At 41.0% G+C, this 19,677-nt stretch overlaps 1 protein-coding gene across 1 annotated transcript in view; it reads left to right on the top strand.

Annotated features, from left to right (window-relative positions):
- XPR1 (xenotropic and polytropic retrovirus receptor 1) overlaps nucleotides 1-19,442 on the top strand; it is a 221,388-nt gene extending 201,946 nt beyond the window's left edge. Inside the window, exons 11-15 of the mRNA XM_089671481.1 lie at nucleotides 1,183-1,377; nucleotides 3,432-3,598; nucleotides 3,704-3,843; nucleotides 14,716-14,937; nucleotides 16,582-19,442. Coding sequence (XP_089527607.1) covers nucleotides 1,183-1,377; nucleotides 3,432-3,598; nucleotides 3,704-3,843; nucleotides 14,716-14,937; nucleotides 16,582-16,642 — 785 coding nt within the window. The 3' untranslated portion in view covers nucleotides 16,643-19,442. The remainder of the gene's footprint in view (nucleotides 1-1,182; nucleotides 1,378-3,431; nucleotides 3,599-3,703; nucleotides 3,844-14,715; nucleotides 14,938-16,581) is intronic.
- Nucleotides 19,443-19,677: the final 235 nt, after the last annotated feature.

The following is a 19,677-nucleotide window of genomic DNA, read 5'->3' as shown; positions in this document are numbered from 1 at the left end:
TGGAAGAATGGTCACACATTCCCATAGACACCCTCCTAGACCTTGTGGACAGCCTTCCGAGAAGAGTTGAAGCTGTCATAGCTGCAATGGGTGGGCCAACTCATTATTGAACCTTACGGACTAAGACTTGGGATGCCATTAAAGTTCATGTGCGTGTAATGCTTTTGGCAGTATAGTGTATATATGGCAAATGCTTTTCCAAATTGCTCATTATATAAAAAGTTATTACATTTAAAAAATGATCTAATCCTAATACCAATAAAAATTTAATAAAATGTTTTTTTTCGATTGTCTGTCTTGCATATTTTGCCCTTCTACATTATCTCACCAACACTTAACCTACCTTGTGCCTTAATCCTTGAGTTTATATAAGTGGTGATAGTTGACCCATAACGATCAAAACAAGGGCAAGCAGGACAACATCATGTGAAGCTCCAGGCAAATTATTTTTCTATGCCACTTAAGCTTCTGATTGGTACATGTATACATTTTGTTATTCTATATCTTTTGATGTATGATGCAAAGCCTCTGCGCGGGCATGATATTTTTTATACCCTGACAGATCTTGAACTACTGTGTATCTATCTCTGCTTTTATTATGTCTGTAACTTTCTGTTGCAATAAAAATTGTCTATTGTGTATTTTAGTGTTTATTAATATTTTTTGTTCTTTTAACCACTTCCCGTCCGCCCTATAGCAGAAGTACTGCTACAGGGTGGCACGGTGTGCAAAAGCATGTGTGTGGATGTATATATGTATATATACAGTTGACTTACCAACTGAAGATTGCCAAAGGAGTCATTCTATAGATCCCCTAGATGATGGAGATGTGAAGAGGTCCTGATGGTGGTTACATGTCTGGTTTTTTTTCATACTTTTTGGGTATTTTATTGGATTTTTGTTAATAAAGTGGTGATAAAGGTATTGCACAAGGATGGTGCGCTCTTTTTTTGTTATTTTAGAAGAGTAGCTGGAGAATAGCTTATTCTTTCAAGTTTCTTGGGCAGGTACTTCATTTCAAGACAAATTACCTTTAAATATCTATCATATAAAATACAGAATAGAAGTTTAAAAACTGAGGACGGGGATAAGGTTGACGTTGTCCACGATAGCCAGTCAGGTGCCTGAATCTGAATTTTTTTCATGTGTTTGTTCTTGTGTCTCACTTCCTCCCCTCCACAGGTTCTGGAAAGTGTAATACATATAATTATGGGGTCCGAGCTGTGGTTCAGTGTATTCCAGCCTGGCTGCGTTTCATCCAGTGCCTGCGACGATACAGAGATACTAAAAGAGCCTTTCCTCACCTGGTGAATGCTGGCAAATACTCCACTACTTTCTTCATGGTCACCTTTGCTGCTCTCTACCAAACCCACAAAGGTAGAAATCATGTGTGTGTATGTGTATATTATCCCCAGATCTGTGACATCCTTGTAACTGAATAGCTGTGAAATCCCAATATTGTTGATGTGCGATTCATTACATTTACACAGCTTGTCTCCATGATGGATAAGCCTTTGGCCCTCCTCATTTCCAATGGAAGCAGCTTTTCCTCAGTAAGACCCCTTCCTCACTGCACTGCTGTGATTTCTCTTAACAGCATAGGTGCAGCACAGTGTACCTGCAGTTTTCGTGTGGGTTACCCACGCTCTCCCATAGACTTCTATCAGATTAGATGTTTTTGGTGCATTTTCTGAAAGTGCATCAAAGATGCATCTGCATCTCTCCTCTCCCCTAAAGCCATCCACTGGAGAGGTCATGTGACCAGACCAGAATGCTCTGAGAATAGGTATATGCATCTTCCTTCTACAGGGTAGTTAGAAGGGGGATGGGAGCAGTTTTAGGCTAAGATAGAGCCAGGTATTCCACTTTAAGCTTGATTACCATGTCAAATTGGTATCTTGCTTAAATATATACAATTGCTTCTTCCACTCTGTGTATAGGTTGCCTGTTCCTTTTTCCTTTGGAAGTTGGACGTCTGTTGATTCACTTTTTAGTTGGCAGTGTATGTATTAAAATGGTTCATGTAGAAAAGGCCTGTACTGAGTAAATGTCTTGTGTTTAGCCATCTTAGAATATAAAGAGGATGCAGTGCTGTCTAATAAGACATAATGGTGGCTCAATTTTGTGTCCATGACCGTTCCCCCTAAATTCTAGGTGTCTTAAAATGCTTTCTGTAAAATCCAAACAGACATGTAGTCAAATATTTATAGTACATTTTGTTTTGTGATGCCCTCTAGTGGCTTATAGCATGCTTAGGAAAAATGTTGTATACAAATAGCTCTTAAAGGAGAAACATAGCCAAAGCTATTTTGGCTATACTTGTGAATCACAGGAGTGCAGCGCGTTCTGCACTCCTGTGATGTGTTTTCAGCTGACATCACTCAGTTGGTCCAGGCTTGGGAAAGATCCTGACTTTACAATCGAGATCCACCAAGATACCTGGACCAGTAGCTGGCTCAGCCTCTCAGCTGCGTTGCTGGGAGATTGAGCCAGCTGATCCCTTCCCAGCCCAGCGCTCCAGTGAGCACTGGAGGGGCAGAGCAGAAAGCCGGTGACTGACCGGCACGGCTCTCTGCTAAAAGTGGAGGAGAGAACTGAGAAATCAATGGTATTTGATCTCCGTTCTCAGTCTTAGAGTCGGCGAGGGACAGATGCCACCTAAGTGAGTATAATTTTTTTTTTTAACTCCAAACTTCTCTTTTTAAACTCAAACTACTTAATCAAATATTCATGTTTACAATTAGTGTTGTAATCTAAGTTTAGTAGAGTCAAGAAGTACAGAGATGAAATGTATTTCTTACAATAAGCATCTAGATTATAGCTGCCTTTTGCCCCTGTCAGTTACTTGTCTCCCACTGAGCAGTGTGATCAGACAGTAGTGAGAGGATATGAGGGGCATTGAGATGTTCATAGGTCTGCAGAAATTGTGCAACTACACCAATTCATATCTGCACAAATCTGTTTTGGTGTTAAGCAAATAATAAACTTTCATAGATGCTTTTCACTAGTTTCCCCACACATCATCATATAAAAGGGGGTGAAAAAGCTCTACGTTTTAAATTGAACTTTGATTTAGTGCTGGGCCACTCTACTTCAGTCTACAAAATGATATATATTTAAAAATAAAAAACAGGATAATGTTTCTCACTTTCGCATGTTGTCAAATTATCATGCAAAAAATGCCCTAACTCACCCACCCCCATTAAAAAAATAAAAATAAAAGATGCGACATCTCAGGACAGACTACAAAAAAAGTTGTTTGTTTTTTTTTCTTGGGAGCACAGCTGACACATCTTCAAAATGAAAAATCTTTGTGTTTCAATTGGGGCAAAAAAGCTGTGACCCTGAATGCATGTGTGATTACATTAGCATTACTAACATATGAGCCAAAGTAATTGAAATACGTCCCACACATGTATTTTGTCTCACAGCTCAAAATCACTCGGATGCTCAGGTGTTCTTCTACCTGTGGATCATTAGTTATGTCATCAGTTCATTATATACTCTTATCTGGGACTTGAAGATGGACTGGGGGTTGTTTGACAAGAACGCCGGTGAGAATACTTTCCTGCGTGAAGAGATTGTGTATCCACAGAAGGTGAGAGTTCTGTATATTTCTTTTGTTGGTTTTGGCCATTATTCATCTTTGTGTCATTTATTTAACAAACCACCTCTTCTTTTTTTATTTTTTTTCCTAATCTAGGCCTATTATTACTGCGCAATCATACAGGATGTCATTCTGCGCTTTGCATGGACCATACAGATTTCTCTTACAACATTAAACCTACATGGCAATATTTCAGATATAATATCTACTGTCCTTGCTCCGCTTGAAGTCTTCCGGTGAGTAATTAACTACTTCAGCTCTGGAAAGTTTTATCCCCTTCATGACCAGATCATGTTTTGCTATTAAGCACTGCACTACTTTCAGTCATGCAATGCTGTACCCAAACAAAATTTATATAATTTCTTTTCACCCAAATAGACTTTTGTTTTCGTGGTGTCTGATCACCACTGGGTTTTTTCATTAGATAAATGAAAACAGACTGGAATAAAAAACAATATTTTTTTCTTTCTACTGTTAAACCTATTCAGTGAAAACATTTTAAAAATCTTAGTTGTTCATAAATGTACGCCAAAATGTATTCTGCTACGTCTTTGGTTAAAAAAAAAAAAATCCCAATAAGTGTATATTGGTTTGTGTGAAAGTTATAGCATCTACAAACTATGGTGTATATATACTGGAGATTTTTTCACTTATTTTTAGTGACTTATACTGAGACCGTGTGTACGTCTGGCAATCTCAAACTAACTGACACTGTGTGGGAAGTGACTAAAACTGACATCACCAGTGACACTAATACAGTGATCAGTGATAATACTATGCACAGTCACTGTACTAATGACACTGGCTGGGAAGGGGTTAACATCTCATGGTAATCAAGGGGGGCTAAGTGTGTGCCTAACAAGTGTTAATGTATTTAATGTGTGCTGCTTTTTTCCTAAAAATCTTTGTTCCTTCTCCCTGCTTTGGAGTAGAAGTAAAACAACATTTTTCCCCTCTGTACAGAGCCCTGTGTTTGTGAACACAGGGCTCTGGGCAGTGATTGGACACAGCCGATCAGAAGGTCCTGGCCATGAATCATTGGTCAAGACCTGCCGACAAAATCCTGCTGTGTCTAATCACAGCGGAAGTCGGCGAGTGGGGCTGCGTGCACCCTGTACCCGTAAGAGGCCAGTAATGTACCTGTGCCTGTACCCTCCCATAGGGGTCCAGAGAATTGAAGATGACTGCCGTGACTATAGACCAATACACAATATATTGGAGCCCAGGTATGTGCGTCTCCGTTTTCCTAAGTGTTTGTTAGTGGAGCCACGGCTGTAACATTTAAAGTGGCAGGCAGGTAGTGGAGAGGTTCACTTACTGAATAAAATAGGTGCAGTCTTATCATTTCCCAAGCGCCTCCCACTTGGTCTGTGAAGCCTCCTAAGTCAGACTTACTATTTATATACATTCCATCATAGGACACACACACACACACACACGTCAACCCTGCTCAGCCTTTCCTGCCTTTTTTTTTTTCTTTACAAAGCTATCTTCGGGTGCTTCGCGGGATCAAGATGGAATGGAAGGCAGTCCTATTGATTATCATTGTACCAAACTTGCCCAGGAAGCCATGGTACTTGGAACTCATCAGGCTCCAGGTGGACTCCCTTTGGGCTGTAAAGATTGTCCAAATCTTTCGTCCCAAAGACAAGTTTACCACCCTGCTGTTTAGTTGTTGGCGTGGATGACTTGGCTGTTGAAGCACAGATCCTGAGGTATAGCGCCTACATGATTCACTAAGCATGTAAAAGCTAGGAAGTCAACTTTTATAATCTATCATTGCACCTGGAAAACTTATTTTCTGAGAATTATCTGCCGCAGGAGGTGCTTTGTGGGATGAATCCTGTGTTCTCTAGTCTGGTCTATTTCAACATATGACCTTGACCACCAAAGGTCTAATCTCAGCCCTAGCAGTTCTCTTTCAGAGACTGCTTGCCTCTCACTCCTTTGTGAAGCGTGCTGCTCATATTGTTTTCTCCTGTATGCTCCCCAGTGATTTCATAGGCTCCCAACCTGGTTGTCTCTGCCAATCAAAAACCATCCTTTCAACTTATTAGGGATTGTTCTCAGTTTATCCTTGGTTGCTTTTCTCGTCACAAAAATGTTTACACTGCAAAATTTTAAGTTTGTGACATTAACCTGCAAAGAACCTTTCTTGTGCTACACAAGTTCAAGGTTGATTTGAAGTCCAGGGCCTCTTTTCTTCCCAAGATAGTTTCCTCCTTTCTCCTTACACAGGACAATGTTCTACCATCTCTCAGTCCTGCTCTTAAATCCTAAAGACATTCCTCTTCATGGCTGGATGTGTGGTGTACACTGTTCATCTTGCAGCTTCCTTTCGTCAGTCCGACTCTGTCAATCCTGAAGGTCCCCAGAAGGGGAAGCCTGCTTTTTAGTTCAACTGCTAGGTGGATTCACCTGCTTATCATTCAAGCTTATGACTTCAGGGGCAAGGTTCCCTCTTTTCCAGTCAAAGCACATCCCACTAGATCAGTTAGTGCTTCACTGGCTTTTCAGCATTAGGCATCTGTTGCTCCGTTTTGTCTTTTGTTCATGTGCTCATTAAGTTTTGCCAGGTAGATGTTCATGCCTCAGCTAATGCCAGCTTTCATAGAAAGGTTCCTCAGGTTGTTCTGCAGGCTTCTTTAAATCACCCTTGTTGAACTGTTAGTTTGTTCTGATAAGTCTGTTAGCGTTTCGTTTGCAGTTGCCCACCCCTCAGTTGGGCTACTTTTTGACATCCCATTGGTTCCAGAATACTTCTTCCTTTGTCCTGTAATGTACTCCCAAGAAGAGTATTTTTACGACTAAGACAAAATTCTCCTTTTCTCTATTGTCTATTGAGGGACACTGCTTGATAATTAAGTAACATAGGGTTATACTGCTGCCTACATGAATAATAAACACTAGGCACATAAAAGCTGGAGGCCTGCCTCTTAAAGGCTCTAACCCCTCTCTCCTTACACATGCTCAGTTTTGATGATTAGTGAGTGAATGTGTTTTCTTCAGCTCTGTTCTGTTTTAATACAGAGGATTTCTCTCACAACAGCTTCTGGTAGATTCATGGTGGATATTGAAGATCTTGGAAGTCTCTTCAGTTAGCCATCAAGAGCAAAATTTTCCAGTTCATATACTGGTATTCTCTCTGACAGTCTGCAGACAACAGTAACATCCCTGTTCTGAAAAAGAAGATTCCCCTTTTTCAGTTCAGGCCAGTTACCTGGGGTTTTCTTGTGGAGTGTTGAACTAGAGCTGAGACAGCTCACCTGACCCCGTTTCTAAAGGTATTAGTTTGTAAACTGGTGCAGTTGGCTCTGCTGTGTGTCTCTCTACTTGGCAGTGGTCTAGACCTCCATTTTAAACTTTGCGCTGTTTTTCCTGTAGCAAGAACTAAGGAGACATGTATGGTTTTATTCCTGCATCTGTAGGTGACTAGCCATTGTGTAAAAGAATCATAGTAGAACCTAGATAGAGGGAGGTAGTTATAACCCCCGTAAGTAATAGTATTTTTTTTTTTTTTTTGGCTACAACTGGTGTTACCATTAAAATGTTTCCCCTCTTTTCCTGTTTTGGTGACAAACTAAAATTTGATACTTTTTCTCTTTCACTCTCTGTGATAACTGTAAATAGGCCAGTCAAAGAGGATGAATTCCTCTAATGGGGACACCGACTGCAATAAAAACCTGACAGATGTTCCAATTCCACTCTCTAAAATTAAAAATACATTTTGCCTTTAGTTATGGTTTTACCCATGGGCTTGTTTTTACTTTATGTAATTTGCTTGCTAGCCACAAGGGGGAGCTGTCCTCTTCATTTTTACACAAAGACAGTGTTTACACATTTAAATGTCTGGCCACCAGGCTCTGCTTACACTAGACCAGGGGTCTGCAACCTTTAAGACATAAAGAGCCACTTGGACCCGTTTCCGAGAGGGAAAAAAAGACTGGGAGCCGCAAAACCATTGCAACATTTAAAACAAATCCGACACTGCATATATTGCAAAAAGCAGTCTGGTCATGAAGGGGGTTTAAGGGCCCAGTAAGCAAAGGGTTAATCAGGGCCACAGTGTATCGTCATAATCACAATCATAGCCTTAGGTCAGTGGTGGGCAACCTTTTTTTTCAACTGAGCCAAATCTCGCCAAAACCACGATTGAAATTTATTTTGAGAGCCACATTTTTAAAACTGAAAATACATCCCCCATATAGTAATTCATCCCCCATATAGTAATTCATCCCCCATATAAATTCATCCCCCATAGTAATTCATCCCCCCGATAGTAATTCATCCCCCCTATAGTAATTCATTCCCCATATTGTGTCAATTCACTTACCTTTGCTCCGCGCGTTCCTCTCGCCGTGTTCCCGCGCCGTTCCGGTCTTCAGGGCGGACTGTGAGAGGAGAGGAGTTCGTCACGCTGCCCCGCCTACATCCTGACAGCCAATGACAGCCGCGGCTTGCCGACCACTGAGCTACGGCAACCCTATTGCCTGTCACCTGGTGGGCAGTGTGCTCCGGAGCCGCAGCAAAGGTGAAAAAGAGCCGCGGGTTGCCGACACCCGCACTAGACTATTGGTGTACCTAAACTGGCTATACAAAGTTAGTTCAGTCCACGATCTGATCTGTATCTGTTTATTTCTAAGGGATTTGTTTTGCAGTGGGCACGGCCAAGGTTTGATGGTCATTTATCTGTATTTTAGAGCAGTGTTTCTCAACCTTTTTTAGTCAATACACCCTTTAAATGTCTGCACAATCTCATAAAATAAAGTGTAAAAGACTAAACATTTTACATAACAGTGATATCCACATACATAGGACATCCAACATTAGAGGCGATTTATTCTTCCAAAGCAAACACACCTTTGCACACTGACTAGTATTTCAATATTTATCTACTCCCTCAGTTTCTTTTCCGTACTCCGCTAATGTGACCCCAGTGATGACAGAGAAGGATAGGGGATCGAACAAGGATGCTGTGCAGAGTACCCAAATTAACTTTTTAGCATTTTGTTGAGACAGAGCATACTTTTGGTCTTTAATCACCACTGTTTTTATTTTTTGCTATATAAGCGAATAAATACTGCAAGTTTTGGAAAACAAAAAAAAGTTTTTCTTAGTTTCTGTTATAAAATTTTGGAAATAAATAATCTTCATAAATTTAAGCCAAAACGTATTATGCTACATTTTTTTGGTAAAATATAACCCAAATCGGTGTATATTTTTTAATCTGTGTGAAAGTTAGTCTACAAAGTGTGGTATTTATATTTGAAAATTGATCAGTTCTGATGTACCGACTGCCTATGTCATTCCTTGAGGACCTAAAATATTAGAACTGTACAATTAACCCCCCAAATTACCCCTTTTTTTGTAATGTAGACAGGCAAAGGTATTTAATGGCGAGTTTTTTGAGGTTGTAATATTTTGTCTAATTTTTTTGGAAAATGAAAAAAAAAATTGGTTCCCCCCACAAAGTTGTCATTTTAACAAGCTATTTCTCACACACAGCATAGGCTTACTTATAGTTGCACCCCAAAAGACATCCCAAGTGTGGCGATACCACATGGGAAACTTTTTCACAGCCATAAAGGGGGTCAAAATCCAAAGAGCACCTTTGGGCTTTTAAGGAGCATAAATTATGCATCTAATTTCCTGACTACCTATTACATTTCTTGAAGACTCTGGAGCACCAGGACATTGGAAACACCCACAAAATACCCCATTTTAAAAAGAAAATACTCCCAAGATATTTTCTGACAGGCATAGTGAGTCTTTTGAAAATGCAATTTATGCCTTAAGTTTTCGGAATTTTTTTTTTTGAGTTGTCAATAAGATACTTCTAGCACGCATCAGAAGCACATAAGCATACTTAGAATTACACCCCAAAACCCTTTCTGCTACTCCTCTTGAGTATGGCAATACCACATGTACGATACTTTTTCACAGCATAGCCACATAGAGAGGCACAAAATCCTAGGCGTTCTAAGGGAAATAATTGCCCACCCAAACACCCATAAAATGACCACTTTTTGGAGAGTAAACACCCCAAGGTGTACAGTGCCTTGAAAAGTATTCATACTCTTTGAAATTTTCCACATTTTGTCATGTTACAACCAAAAACATAAATGTATTTTATTGGGATTTTATGTAATAGACCAAAACAAAGGGACACATAATTGTGAAGTGGAAGGAAATTGATAAATGGTTTTCAAAAGTTTTTCAAATACATATCTGCAAGGTTTGCTGTGCATTGGTATTCAGTCCCCCGGAGTCAATACTTTGTAGAACCACCTTTCGCTGCAATTACAACTGCAATTTTTTGGGGGGATGTCTTCACCAGCTTTGCACATCTAGAAAGTGAAATTTTTGCCCATTCTTCGTTGCAAAGTAGCTCAAGCTCTGTCAAATTGGATGGAGAGCATCTGTAAACAGCAACTTTCAGTGTTAGTTTTCCACCACACATAGCGGTTTGTTTTTAGACCAAAAGTTAAATTTCGGTCTCATCTGACCAGAGCACCTTCTTCCACATGTTTGCTGTGTTCCCCACATGGTTTCTCGCAAAGTGCAAACGTGATTTCTTATGGCTTTCTTTGAACAATGACTTTCTTCTTGCCACTCTTCCATAAATGCCAGATTTGTGGAATTCACGACTAATAGTCGTCCTGTGGACAGATTCTCCCACCTGAGCTGTGGATCTCTGCAGCTCCTCCAGAGTTACCATGGGCCTCTTGGCTGCTTCTCTGATTAATGCTCTCCTTGTTAGTTTAGGTTGACGGCCATGTCCTGATAGGTTTGCAGTTGTGCCATACTCTTTCCATTTTTGGATGGTGGATTGAGCAGTCTCCATGAGATGTTCAAAGCTTGGGATATTTTTTATAACTTAACCCTGCTGTCTGATGTATTCCTTGGCCTTCATAATATTGTTTGTTCACTAATGTTCTCTAACAAATATCTGACGGCTTCACAGAACAGCTATATTTATACTAACATTAAATTACACAGAGGTGGACTCTGTTTACGGTTTAATTGAGTTCTGAAGGCAATTGGTTCCACTAGATTTTAATTAGGTGTACCGGAGTAAAGGGAGCTGAATACAAATGCACGCCACACTTTTCAGATATTTATTTGTAAAAAATATTGGAAAATATTTATCATTTTCCTTCCACTTCACAATTATGTTGTGTTGGTCTATCACATAAAATCCCAATAAAATACATTTACGTTTTTGATTGTAACATGATAAAATGTGGAAAATTTTCAAGGGGTATGAATACTTTTTCAAGGCACTGTATCTTAATTTTTTGCCACAATTTTTTTGAAAAATGCAGAAAGAAAATAATTTATTTTTCTATGCAAAGTTGTCAATTTAATAAGATATTTATCAAATACAGCATGGGCATACTTATAATTACAAACCAAAATAAAATCTCCTACTCCTGAGTAAGATGATGCCATATGTGTGAGACTTTTTCACTTTTTGGACTGACTGTATATTGGACAAGCCTAACCAACTAAAGGGTTCCTGGGGTTCCAAAAGTGCAGTTGTCTAGAGGGGATGGCTGGGATTGCTGTCTGGCAGGAACACAGTTAGTCGTAGTTGTAGATGGGTCAGTTCAGGCCTCTGGCAGAGACATGGTCAGCAAGCAGGCAAAAGATCGGTCCAGGCAACAGGCAGAAATGTGGTCAATTAACAGGTCAGGGTTAGTACAGGCGGCAGTCACAGTGGCAACACTGCACAGGTGCGGTGGTGATCAGGAGCACGGTTTCTGGCTTAAGCTGGTTTGGGGACTTGGGACTAGTGTGGCAGTAATCAGGAACAGTGCTGTTGACTTACACTGGTCTGATGACACTGGGACTGGTGTGACAATCAGGGACGCTGGTGCTGGCTTACAATAATGTTTTGACACTGCAACTGGTGTGACAGGTTGATAAGGAATGCTTTTTCTATGTTACTAGCAAACACTGGTCTGGTGACATAGGGACTGATGTGCCGGTGATCAGGAACACGGACAGGTGTGGAGATGATCAGGGTCAATATGACTGGTGTAATTACGGATGATATGACTGGAGTGACAGTAATTGGGGACACTGGGACTGGGGTGGCAGTGATTAGGGAGACACTGCAACTGGGGTGGCAGTGATAATAGGGACACACTTGGATTGGAGGGGCATTGATTAGGGACACTGGGGCAGGGGGGGGGGGCAGTTATTAGGGACATTGGAACTGGGGTGGCAGTGATTAGGCATTTTCCTTCCACTTCAAAATTATGTTGTGTTGGTCTATCACATGAGTGAACAGGTGTGATTAGGGACACTGACTGCAGCACTGGTCATTGGCAGAACATTGCACTGCTGCAGTGATGGCCATCAGAGACCATGGCTGACGGCAGTGAAATACATTTTTCTTTACTTTTTTTTGTTTGGTTTTTTTTTTTTCTTTTTTTTTTACAAAACATGCGGTCACAAAGCAGTGCAGTGTCACCATAGTGATACTATATTGCTCTGGGAGGGTGATCAGGATTTGTTTTCTTCTTTCACATTATGATTACTTATTACAGTGATGATCACTGTATAAGCAATCATTTCTGTCAGTGTTTGGCATCCATTCATTATGCCATTGTTTACTATTTGTGATTGCTGTGATTGGCCACAGCTACCACATGGTACAGGGCTGGCGTGATTGACCCTGTACCATGTGATCACTGTGACCAATCACGGTAGAAAGCAGTGGCATTGTGAATGAAACCCATTGTTTACTGCTGGACATGTGATCACTGTAATTGGTCACAGTGATCATATGGTACCAGAGCCAAGCACAGCAGCCCAGTACTCTGAACGGTGATTAATTTGTAACAGATTGTGCCGCTATGTGCCCCCGGGTGCACTTCGGGGAGGACGTATCTTTTGGCCAGGTGGAAAGCCGTTAAGCATACACCTTAGGATTAGGAGTCTCTATTAACATGTGATGGCTCCATGGAGTAGACCTTATTTTTGAAGTTATGCTAATCTTTTATCATTTGGGTTGAGGGTGGCCTTTAGGGCTTGTTCACACCATGGTGCTGAGACATCTCTTTTTTTGTACACATTTTGCAAGGGCACCACGAAATCAGTTTTTCTCTGCGTGCCCTGTTCACACCACTACGCTAGTATCATATGCAGATTTTTTTCTGCAGGAATCTGCAACGTGTACGAAAATTCACTGATGTAAACTGATGTATCTGCAAGGGCCATCTGTGCATCAGTTTCCATCAGTTTTTCTGCACGTTTGGTGTGAATGAGGCCTCCATGCCAGATTTCAGCATATCCTGTGACCACACAGTGTGTGGATTATGGAGAACAGGGTTAAAGATTCAGTTGGCTGTTCACACATTCTCATTAAAAAATATTTATTGATTATTTGTACTTATTCATGTGTGCTCAGTGCATGTTCATTTTTGCTGAAAATGTGTTTTGTTTTCAACTGTATTTTTCATTTTCCTTCATTCCAATAAATAAAATTGTTTTTGAAAGAAAGTTTTTAATAAGGCATAATTTAGCCACATAAAATAGTTTGCTTTTTCAAGGTTTTTTTGATCAAATGAAAAGCTCTTTATCTGCTTTTACCTACATATGACCTTGATGGAATTATTAGGTCTTCCTTCTGCATTGCTTGGTATTAATAATACAAGTTTCGCCCTCTGCTGTTCACCAGAGGAACTCATGCATTACATTTTTTTGTCATAGCTTGTCTCACTACTCTGCATGCATTATACTACAAGGCCATTTTTTTTAGACACATTTAGAGACTGGTTGATGATATTTATTTTTCAGCCTGGTCTAACTCCGTGACCTTTAAATGCAGATTATTCTTTGCAGATGCCTAATCAGATGTATTCTACCAAAATTTTTACACCTCCCCACTTTTTTTTTTTTTTTTTTAACTGTAGATGGTTATAAAACTGAAACACAAATCATTCAGATGTACTACAGGGTCTTGATTGTAGCCGCAGAGGAATGAAAATCATTCTGTTTATGCCTGTAGCCATTTTTACATTTAAAATCAAATGTTTACAATACAGTCCCACATTCTAGAGCTGTTTTTCCAACAGCTCATCAGATGTGTAAAAAGTAGTGTTTGTATTGAGCAGGGTTTGAGCCAGCAGCGTTATGTTGATATGGGCACAAAATTGTCCCCTAAAGAAATTATATGTTGATAAAAAGGAAGGCTGCAAAATGAAAATGTTAGTTGCCTGACTTTTTTGACAGAATAGTCAAAGCTCCCTATATACATGTTTTGTGCCAGTAAAAACCTGCGATCAGGCAAGCTTTTATTGCAGAAGAGACATGCACTTGCCCCTACCTGCCTGCTCGCTATCTCCTCCTGCACTGTAAACTGAGTTGCTCATGTGCAGCTTACAGTGCCGGGCCAGTCTCCGAGTGTCAAGATGACGGCCTCCTGCACATACGCAGAAATTACAGCATCCCCCACGGTCCATTAAAGAGGCCTGAAGACCGGCACTCAGATAAAGATGCTGGCACAGGACCTTTGGACAGGTAAGTATGGAGAGTTTAGTTCCTATTTAAATCCCAATTGAACGATCAGTATAAAACTGCTAAATACATTCCAGGTGCACCAAGAAAAAGGTGTTCAAAATCTTCGTTTTATTTGCTTTACTGCAGAGAAGGATGTTTGTGTGTGGGCTCTCTGGAAAGGTACAACATGCCCCCTGCCGAGTTGGAGCAAGGCCCTTCAATCAGCGTCAAAGCATTGCTGATGCAGAACATGCAGAGCTATGGGTGTGACTCAGGATATGTCAGATTACTGCATGGAGACCACTGCTTCCACACAGCGAGCAAGGGTCCCTCTCCGCAGCATGCTGGCAGGGGATAGGCTTTTCTACTCCGGCAATATGGTTGCCTTCTAAAGAAAACAACTGTAAGAGTGCACACTTTTTGTTTTGTGGCTGATTTTGTTGTATTTAGCTGATTTAATCTGAAAGTTCAGTTGGGCTTTACAATTAGCTGGGGATGCAGCATTTTTAAAAGGAGAGTTTAAAACATGTGAAAACTGGTTTGCTGCTTTTGTTAAAGTAGAAGTGTTTCTACCTCCACTTTCCACTCTCGTCCCACAGCCGTTTTGTGTGGAATTTCTTCCGTCTGGAGAATGAGCACCTGAATAACTGTGGTGAGTTCCGCGCTGTGCGCGACATCTCTGTGGCACCAATGAATGCCGATGACCAAACACTGCTGGAGCAGATGATGGATCAGGAGGATGGAGTGAAGAACCGAGCCAAAAGCAAGATATGGAAGCGCAGCCAGAGTATCTCTCTCCGTAGACCACGCTTGTCCTCCCAGTGAGTGATCTGGTGATACCTGTTAATGGTAATAAATAACTAATGTATATGTATCTAAGTCCTGAACAGATCCCAGGACCCAAATATCTAGTGCAGGTGGCAAGTTTTCCGCTTTCAGCAGTGAAACTTTGATCTTGATTGAATCTTATCTTTTTTTTTTTTGTATTTTTTGATTGGGGAGGGTGTTTTTTGTTTATTTTGTCAATCTGTGCTAAAGAACAGCTACACTTTAAGGCACATATATGCTGCAAGTAGTAATCAGTGTATATGGAATGTCAGTGAGCGCTATGGGTGTGTAGAAAGGTATAAGCTGCTGGCACTAAAGGACTGCCCTTGGTATCCTCACTAGTGAATGAAGTTAGCGCTGCACCTTTTATATTTCAATCAAGTAGTAATCAGTGCTTGCAAGTCTTGTGGCGTCTGATAGGATCTGGGACTTAGGACAAAGGGCATATGAATGTTTTCTTAAAGTGCTTGTAAACTCTCACATTTACTCAGTGAAGTGACTGGACTCATGTGATACACAGAGGTGAATAAAATCCTGCTACATAAGTTTGTACCTGTTTATTTGCAGTCTTCTCTTCTCTACATCTGTTCAAAGCCCAGAATTTAAAAGCTTGTCTGAGAGTTCAGAAAAGAGGGGGCGGAGAGCTGAAATTACACTCTACAGAGCTTAGTGAGGAGAGCACTGAGTTCTGATTGGAGGAAAGAGACACCCCCATCCACACAGCTCACAGGAAGAGAGCTGAGGCTGTCAATCTGCTGAAGGTGCCTCCCCTGTCAACCTTTTTTTCTCTTGGGGTCAGGAAAGCTTGTGAGAAGTGACTCATGCTGATAGCAGAGGAACAAAGCAGCACTTAATGCTGTTGAGACCAGTGTACACTATAAAGGGATATGCTTTGTTCATATTTTATGTCTGAGGTTTACAACCACTTTAAGTACATTTTAGTGAGTAGTCTGTATGTAACACTCAGTCTGATATAGAGTTTTTAATGATGCACTCTATTACCAAAATGTTGAGGGCACCTGATCATCACACTTACCTACAGTATATGGCTAAAGGTAGGTGGACACTCCTGCACATTGAATGCAGGTGTTCCCAGTTAGGGGTACTGTTTGTTCAGCTGCATGCAAAGACATTTTAGACAATTGAGAGATTCCAACCTTGTTGGGAATGGCCCTTTTTTCTGTTTGAGCATGGCTTCACCCCTGTGCACAACGCCAGGTCCATGGAAATCTAATATGAGGAGTTTAGTATGGAGAAACTCCCACAGACATTCTGTAAATCTGCTCTAGTCACAAAAGGGGAGCCAGCTCTATATTGATGCCCATGATTTTGAAATAGGCTGTTCAACAAGCTCTTTTAGGTGTGATGGTTAGATGTCCAGAAACTTTTGGCCATATAGGGTGGAATTTACTAAAACTAGAGCAGACAAAATCTGGAGCAGCTGCTCCTAGTAACCAATCAGCTTCTAACCTCAGCTTGTTCAGTAAAGCTTTGAAAATGAATGTGATGAGCTGATTGGTTCCCATGCACAGCTGATTCAGATTCTGGCTGCTCCAGTCTTAGTAAATTCCCCTCATAGTGTCTATGTAAGTTGATTCTTGCATTGTATAGCTAATGCCATCTACTTCATTCCATAGGAGCAAGGCTCGAGATGCTAAGGTCCTGATTGATGACACTGATGATGAAGCCAACACATGAGGCACTTGTTGCTTTTAACGTTCATTCTCTTCGACCATCTCCTCCAAACTTTCATCCTTACTTCAGGCTTCTTTCTGTCCATTCACCACACCACTTCATTACAGGGCTGACCTTCTGTGCGCTTGCCAACCCAACATTAAGTGATTTGCCTGCCCCCCCGCCTCTAAATCCAGGGACAGATGTAAACAAAGAAGCCAAGGAATGACCTCTACACTCAAGGCTGCTAAGATGGAGTCATAATATTAAAGGGTGATCAAAATCTCCATCTGCTGATTTGCCCCACCTTTCTGCTTGCCTGACTTCAGACTGACTTGATTTAATTGATTTCTATTGCTGTGATGCCACACACAAAACCCTGTGCTGGGTTTGTTTTATTCACAGCTGGTCTTTTTTGTTTGTTTTACATACTATTTTCATTGCCCTTACCTTGACATCTCCATTCATGCATTTTTTTTGCAGAGCATCATGGACATTTTCTGTTCCCACCCCCCAGCAGTGCTGGAAGGGGTCCCAATGAAAAAGGGGCTGGGGGAGTGACTGAACTGTTAGGGAATTACCTCCCTACATTTAAACTTTCATTGATCCATTGTTTTAAACCAAAGTTTTGTTTTCTCTTTCTCCATCCTATCTTCTCCCTGACCTTTCCTATCTTCTTGCTGGATGTGTTAAATTCTCTATGCTCATCTTAGTGGTGTGCAGCCATGCCATAATCTGACAGAAGCCAGTCCTGCCAAGGGCCTGTATTCTGCTCTTTGTAAGAGCTGAGCACTCCCTTTCATAGCCTCAATAGCCTGCACTGGGAGAGCTGTGCCTAACCATTTCTCTACCGAGTACTGTTGGCCAGGGGGGTAAATGGTTCACAGACCTCCCACAGCAGAGTGGGTGAAGTTAAAGCTCTCCACTTTTACTGCCAGATAAGACATGTCAACGTTGCACATTGAGGTGCAGTGTATGTCTCAAGTATTCTCTATGACTTCTGTGAGAGCAGGCTCATACACGGCTGTCAGCTGTCTCATTGCTGCCTTTCTGGGTTCTACCCACATTTGCCAGCAGACCTTCCCACAAGGGCTGACAATAGGGAACCAGTCTTAATACCCCTCCCTCCATACCCAGCACTGCAGTAGATGCACAATGCAGTAATTGGGAAGGGGGCAGCATAGTACTAACGTCATTCATTCTCGAAAGACAATGTTGGCTTTAAAGAGTCCATTCTCACCTTCTCCATGAGACAGGTCTAGATGTATAACGGAGCTGCCCTCTCTCACACACCTGCCTGCTTTCTCCAGTTAGTGCAAGGACAATCTTATGAAATAGACCTCCGCTTGGTGACAACTTACCTCTACAAGAGTCTGCCTCTCTCAGCACCGCCCTGGCTCCAGTTCTTTGATGAGCACGAGTCAAGGGGCCTTGCTGAGAGATCTTGAGGTTTGTGACCGCTGCTTTGTCTTAGCTGTTGCTGTACATGTGCATTGCTGTTCAGCTTAGCTTATGTCTGTGTGCATGCTTTGTCCTTCCTTCCTTGTCATGGGGGGAATAATTTGTATTTTTAAAAGGAGCTCAATTGCTGCGTATAGGGAGTGGGCACCAGTTGCTTTTAAAGCCTGATAGGCTGTAATGGAAAGGAACTACACATCAAGACTGACATTATACCTGTTACAACACCTACAGTATCAATTGATAACTTCTATGTCTGCTTGAAACCAATTTGTTCTTTATTAGGAATATGTTAAATGAACTTACATGAAGGGACTGTTCGATTGTATTGTGAAGGCAACCATTTTGAAACCTTGACCAATGTCATATTAAACAGCTTATCAAGTCACTACGAGCTAGAAAGCTGATAGACAACATTGTAGTTCATCCTACAAAATGGCTGACTTCAAATTGAATTGTTTAACTTTTTACAGGGTTTAGGAGACACTTACTTTACTGCCGGATTTGTAGTCTAGCCAACTTTGGCTTTGATACTTACATTCCCTAAATATGTCTCAGCTGTTTACTTGGCAAACATTGCTGTAATAGGAGGAATACCAGAAGTATAGCCACTTATAAGCTGAGATCAAATGGCACCTTCCTGGCATGCAGCTGTAACCTCAGTCTTTTGCTGGTACTGCTGTGGACAGTCTTCTTAATGCGAATAATTGCAACAGGATCGCTCACATCAGTAGAGAGAACAGACACGGCCTACAGGAGCTCCCTCCCTGCCTAAGAGCTGGCTCAAGCTTTGTAGCTGTGATGTAACAAACGTGCTCTTCTTGTGTAAGATGTGATGTAAGGCTGTACAGCAAGGGAATCATGCCTGGACGAGGGATGTGGAAAAACAGGGAATAAAGAGGAAATAAAAGCACACTCCGTCCCTCCCTGCTCCCCTCTCCAGCTGTCTATCCCCACTGTGAAGCTCTCTTCCTGCTAGATGTCTTCAGTATCAGCACTGTGACTTGTTGGTGCATTCCTATCTTGTGTTCCTACACCCCACATCTAGTCTTATTTCATTTCTCTTCCCTCCACACACCTCATGCTTGCACCTTCCCTTCCTTCTCTCCAAGCCTGTCCTCTGATAAGAGAGCACAGGCCGACTTGCTTGCTCTTCTCTGTGACTGTGCAGATAGATTTTTGTTCCCTTTTGATGGATATAAGAGTACATTTTTTTTAATACTGTGGAGTACTTTCTGGTCAGTAGGAAAAATTTGGCACAAAGTGCTTCTGGTTTGTAGATTGTATAAAAAAACATTATGTGGCTTCATGTGTTTATTATTTTTTTGTTTGTCTTTTTCGTAAAAGAAAAAAAAAAGAAAATAGATTGTGCTGTCTGTTGATTTATTTGGATAGCAAATTTATGCCTGTGATAAATGAATCAAACAGGTACACCTCCATTTAATAATACAGATACAGCTTTCAAAAGTTATTAGGATCACTTCACCAAAGCATAATGTATACTTTTTTTTTTTTACATGCATTTATTTTTAAAAAAATGTTTTTCATTTCACTAAAGCTGGCTTCACATGCAGGTGAAACTCGAAAAATTAGAATATTGT

This window comes from Staurois parvus, unplaced genomic scaffold (genome assembly GCF_062004578.1).
Source record: "Staurois parvus isolate SC_StPar_1 unplaced genomic scaffold, SC_StPar_1.0 ptg000106l, whole genome shotgun sequence".
NCBI lineage: Eukaryota > Metazoa > Chordata > Amphibia > Anura > Ranidae > Staurois > Staurois parvus.
This window is presented reverse-complemented; position numbering and strand designations above follow the sequence as displayed.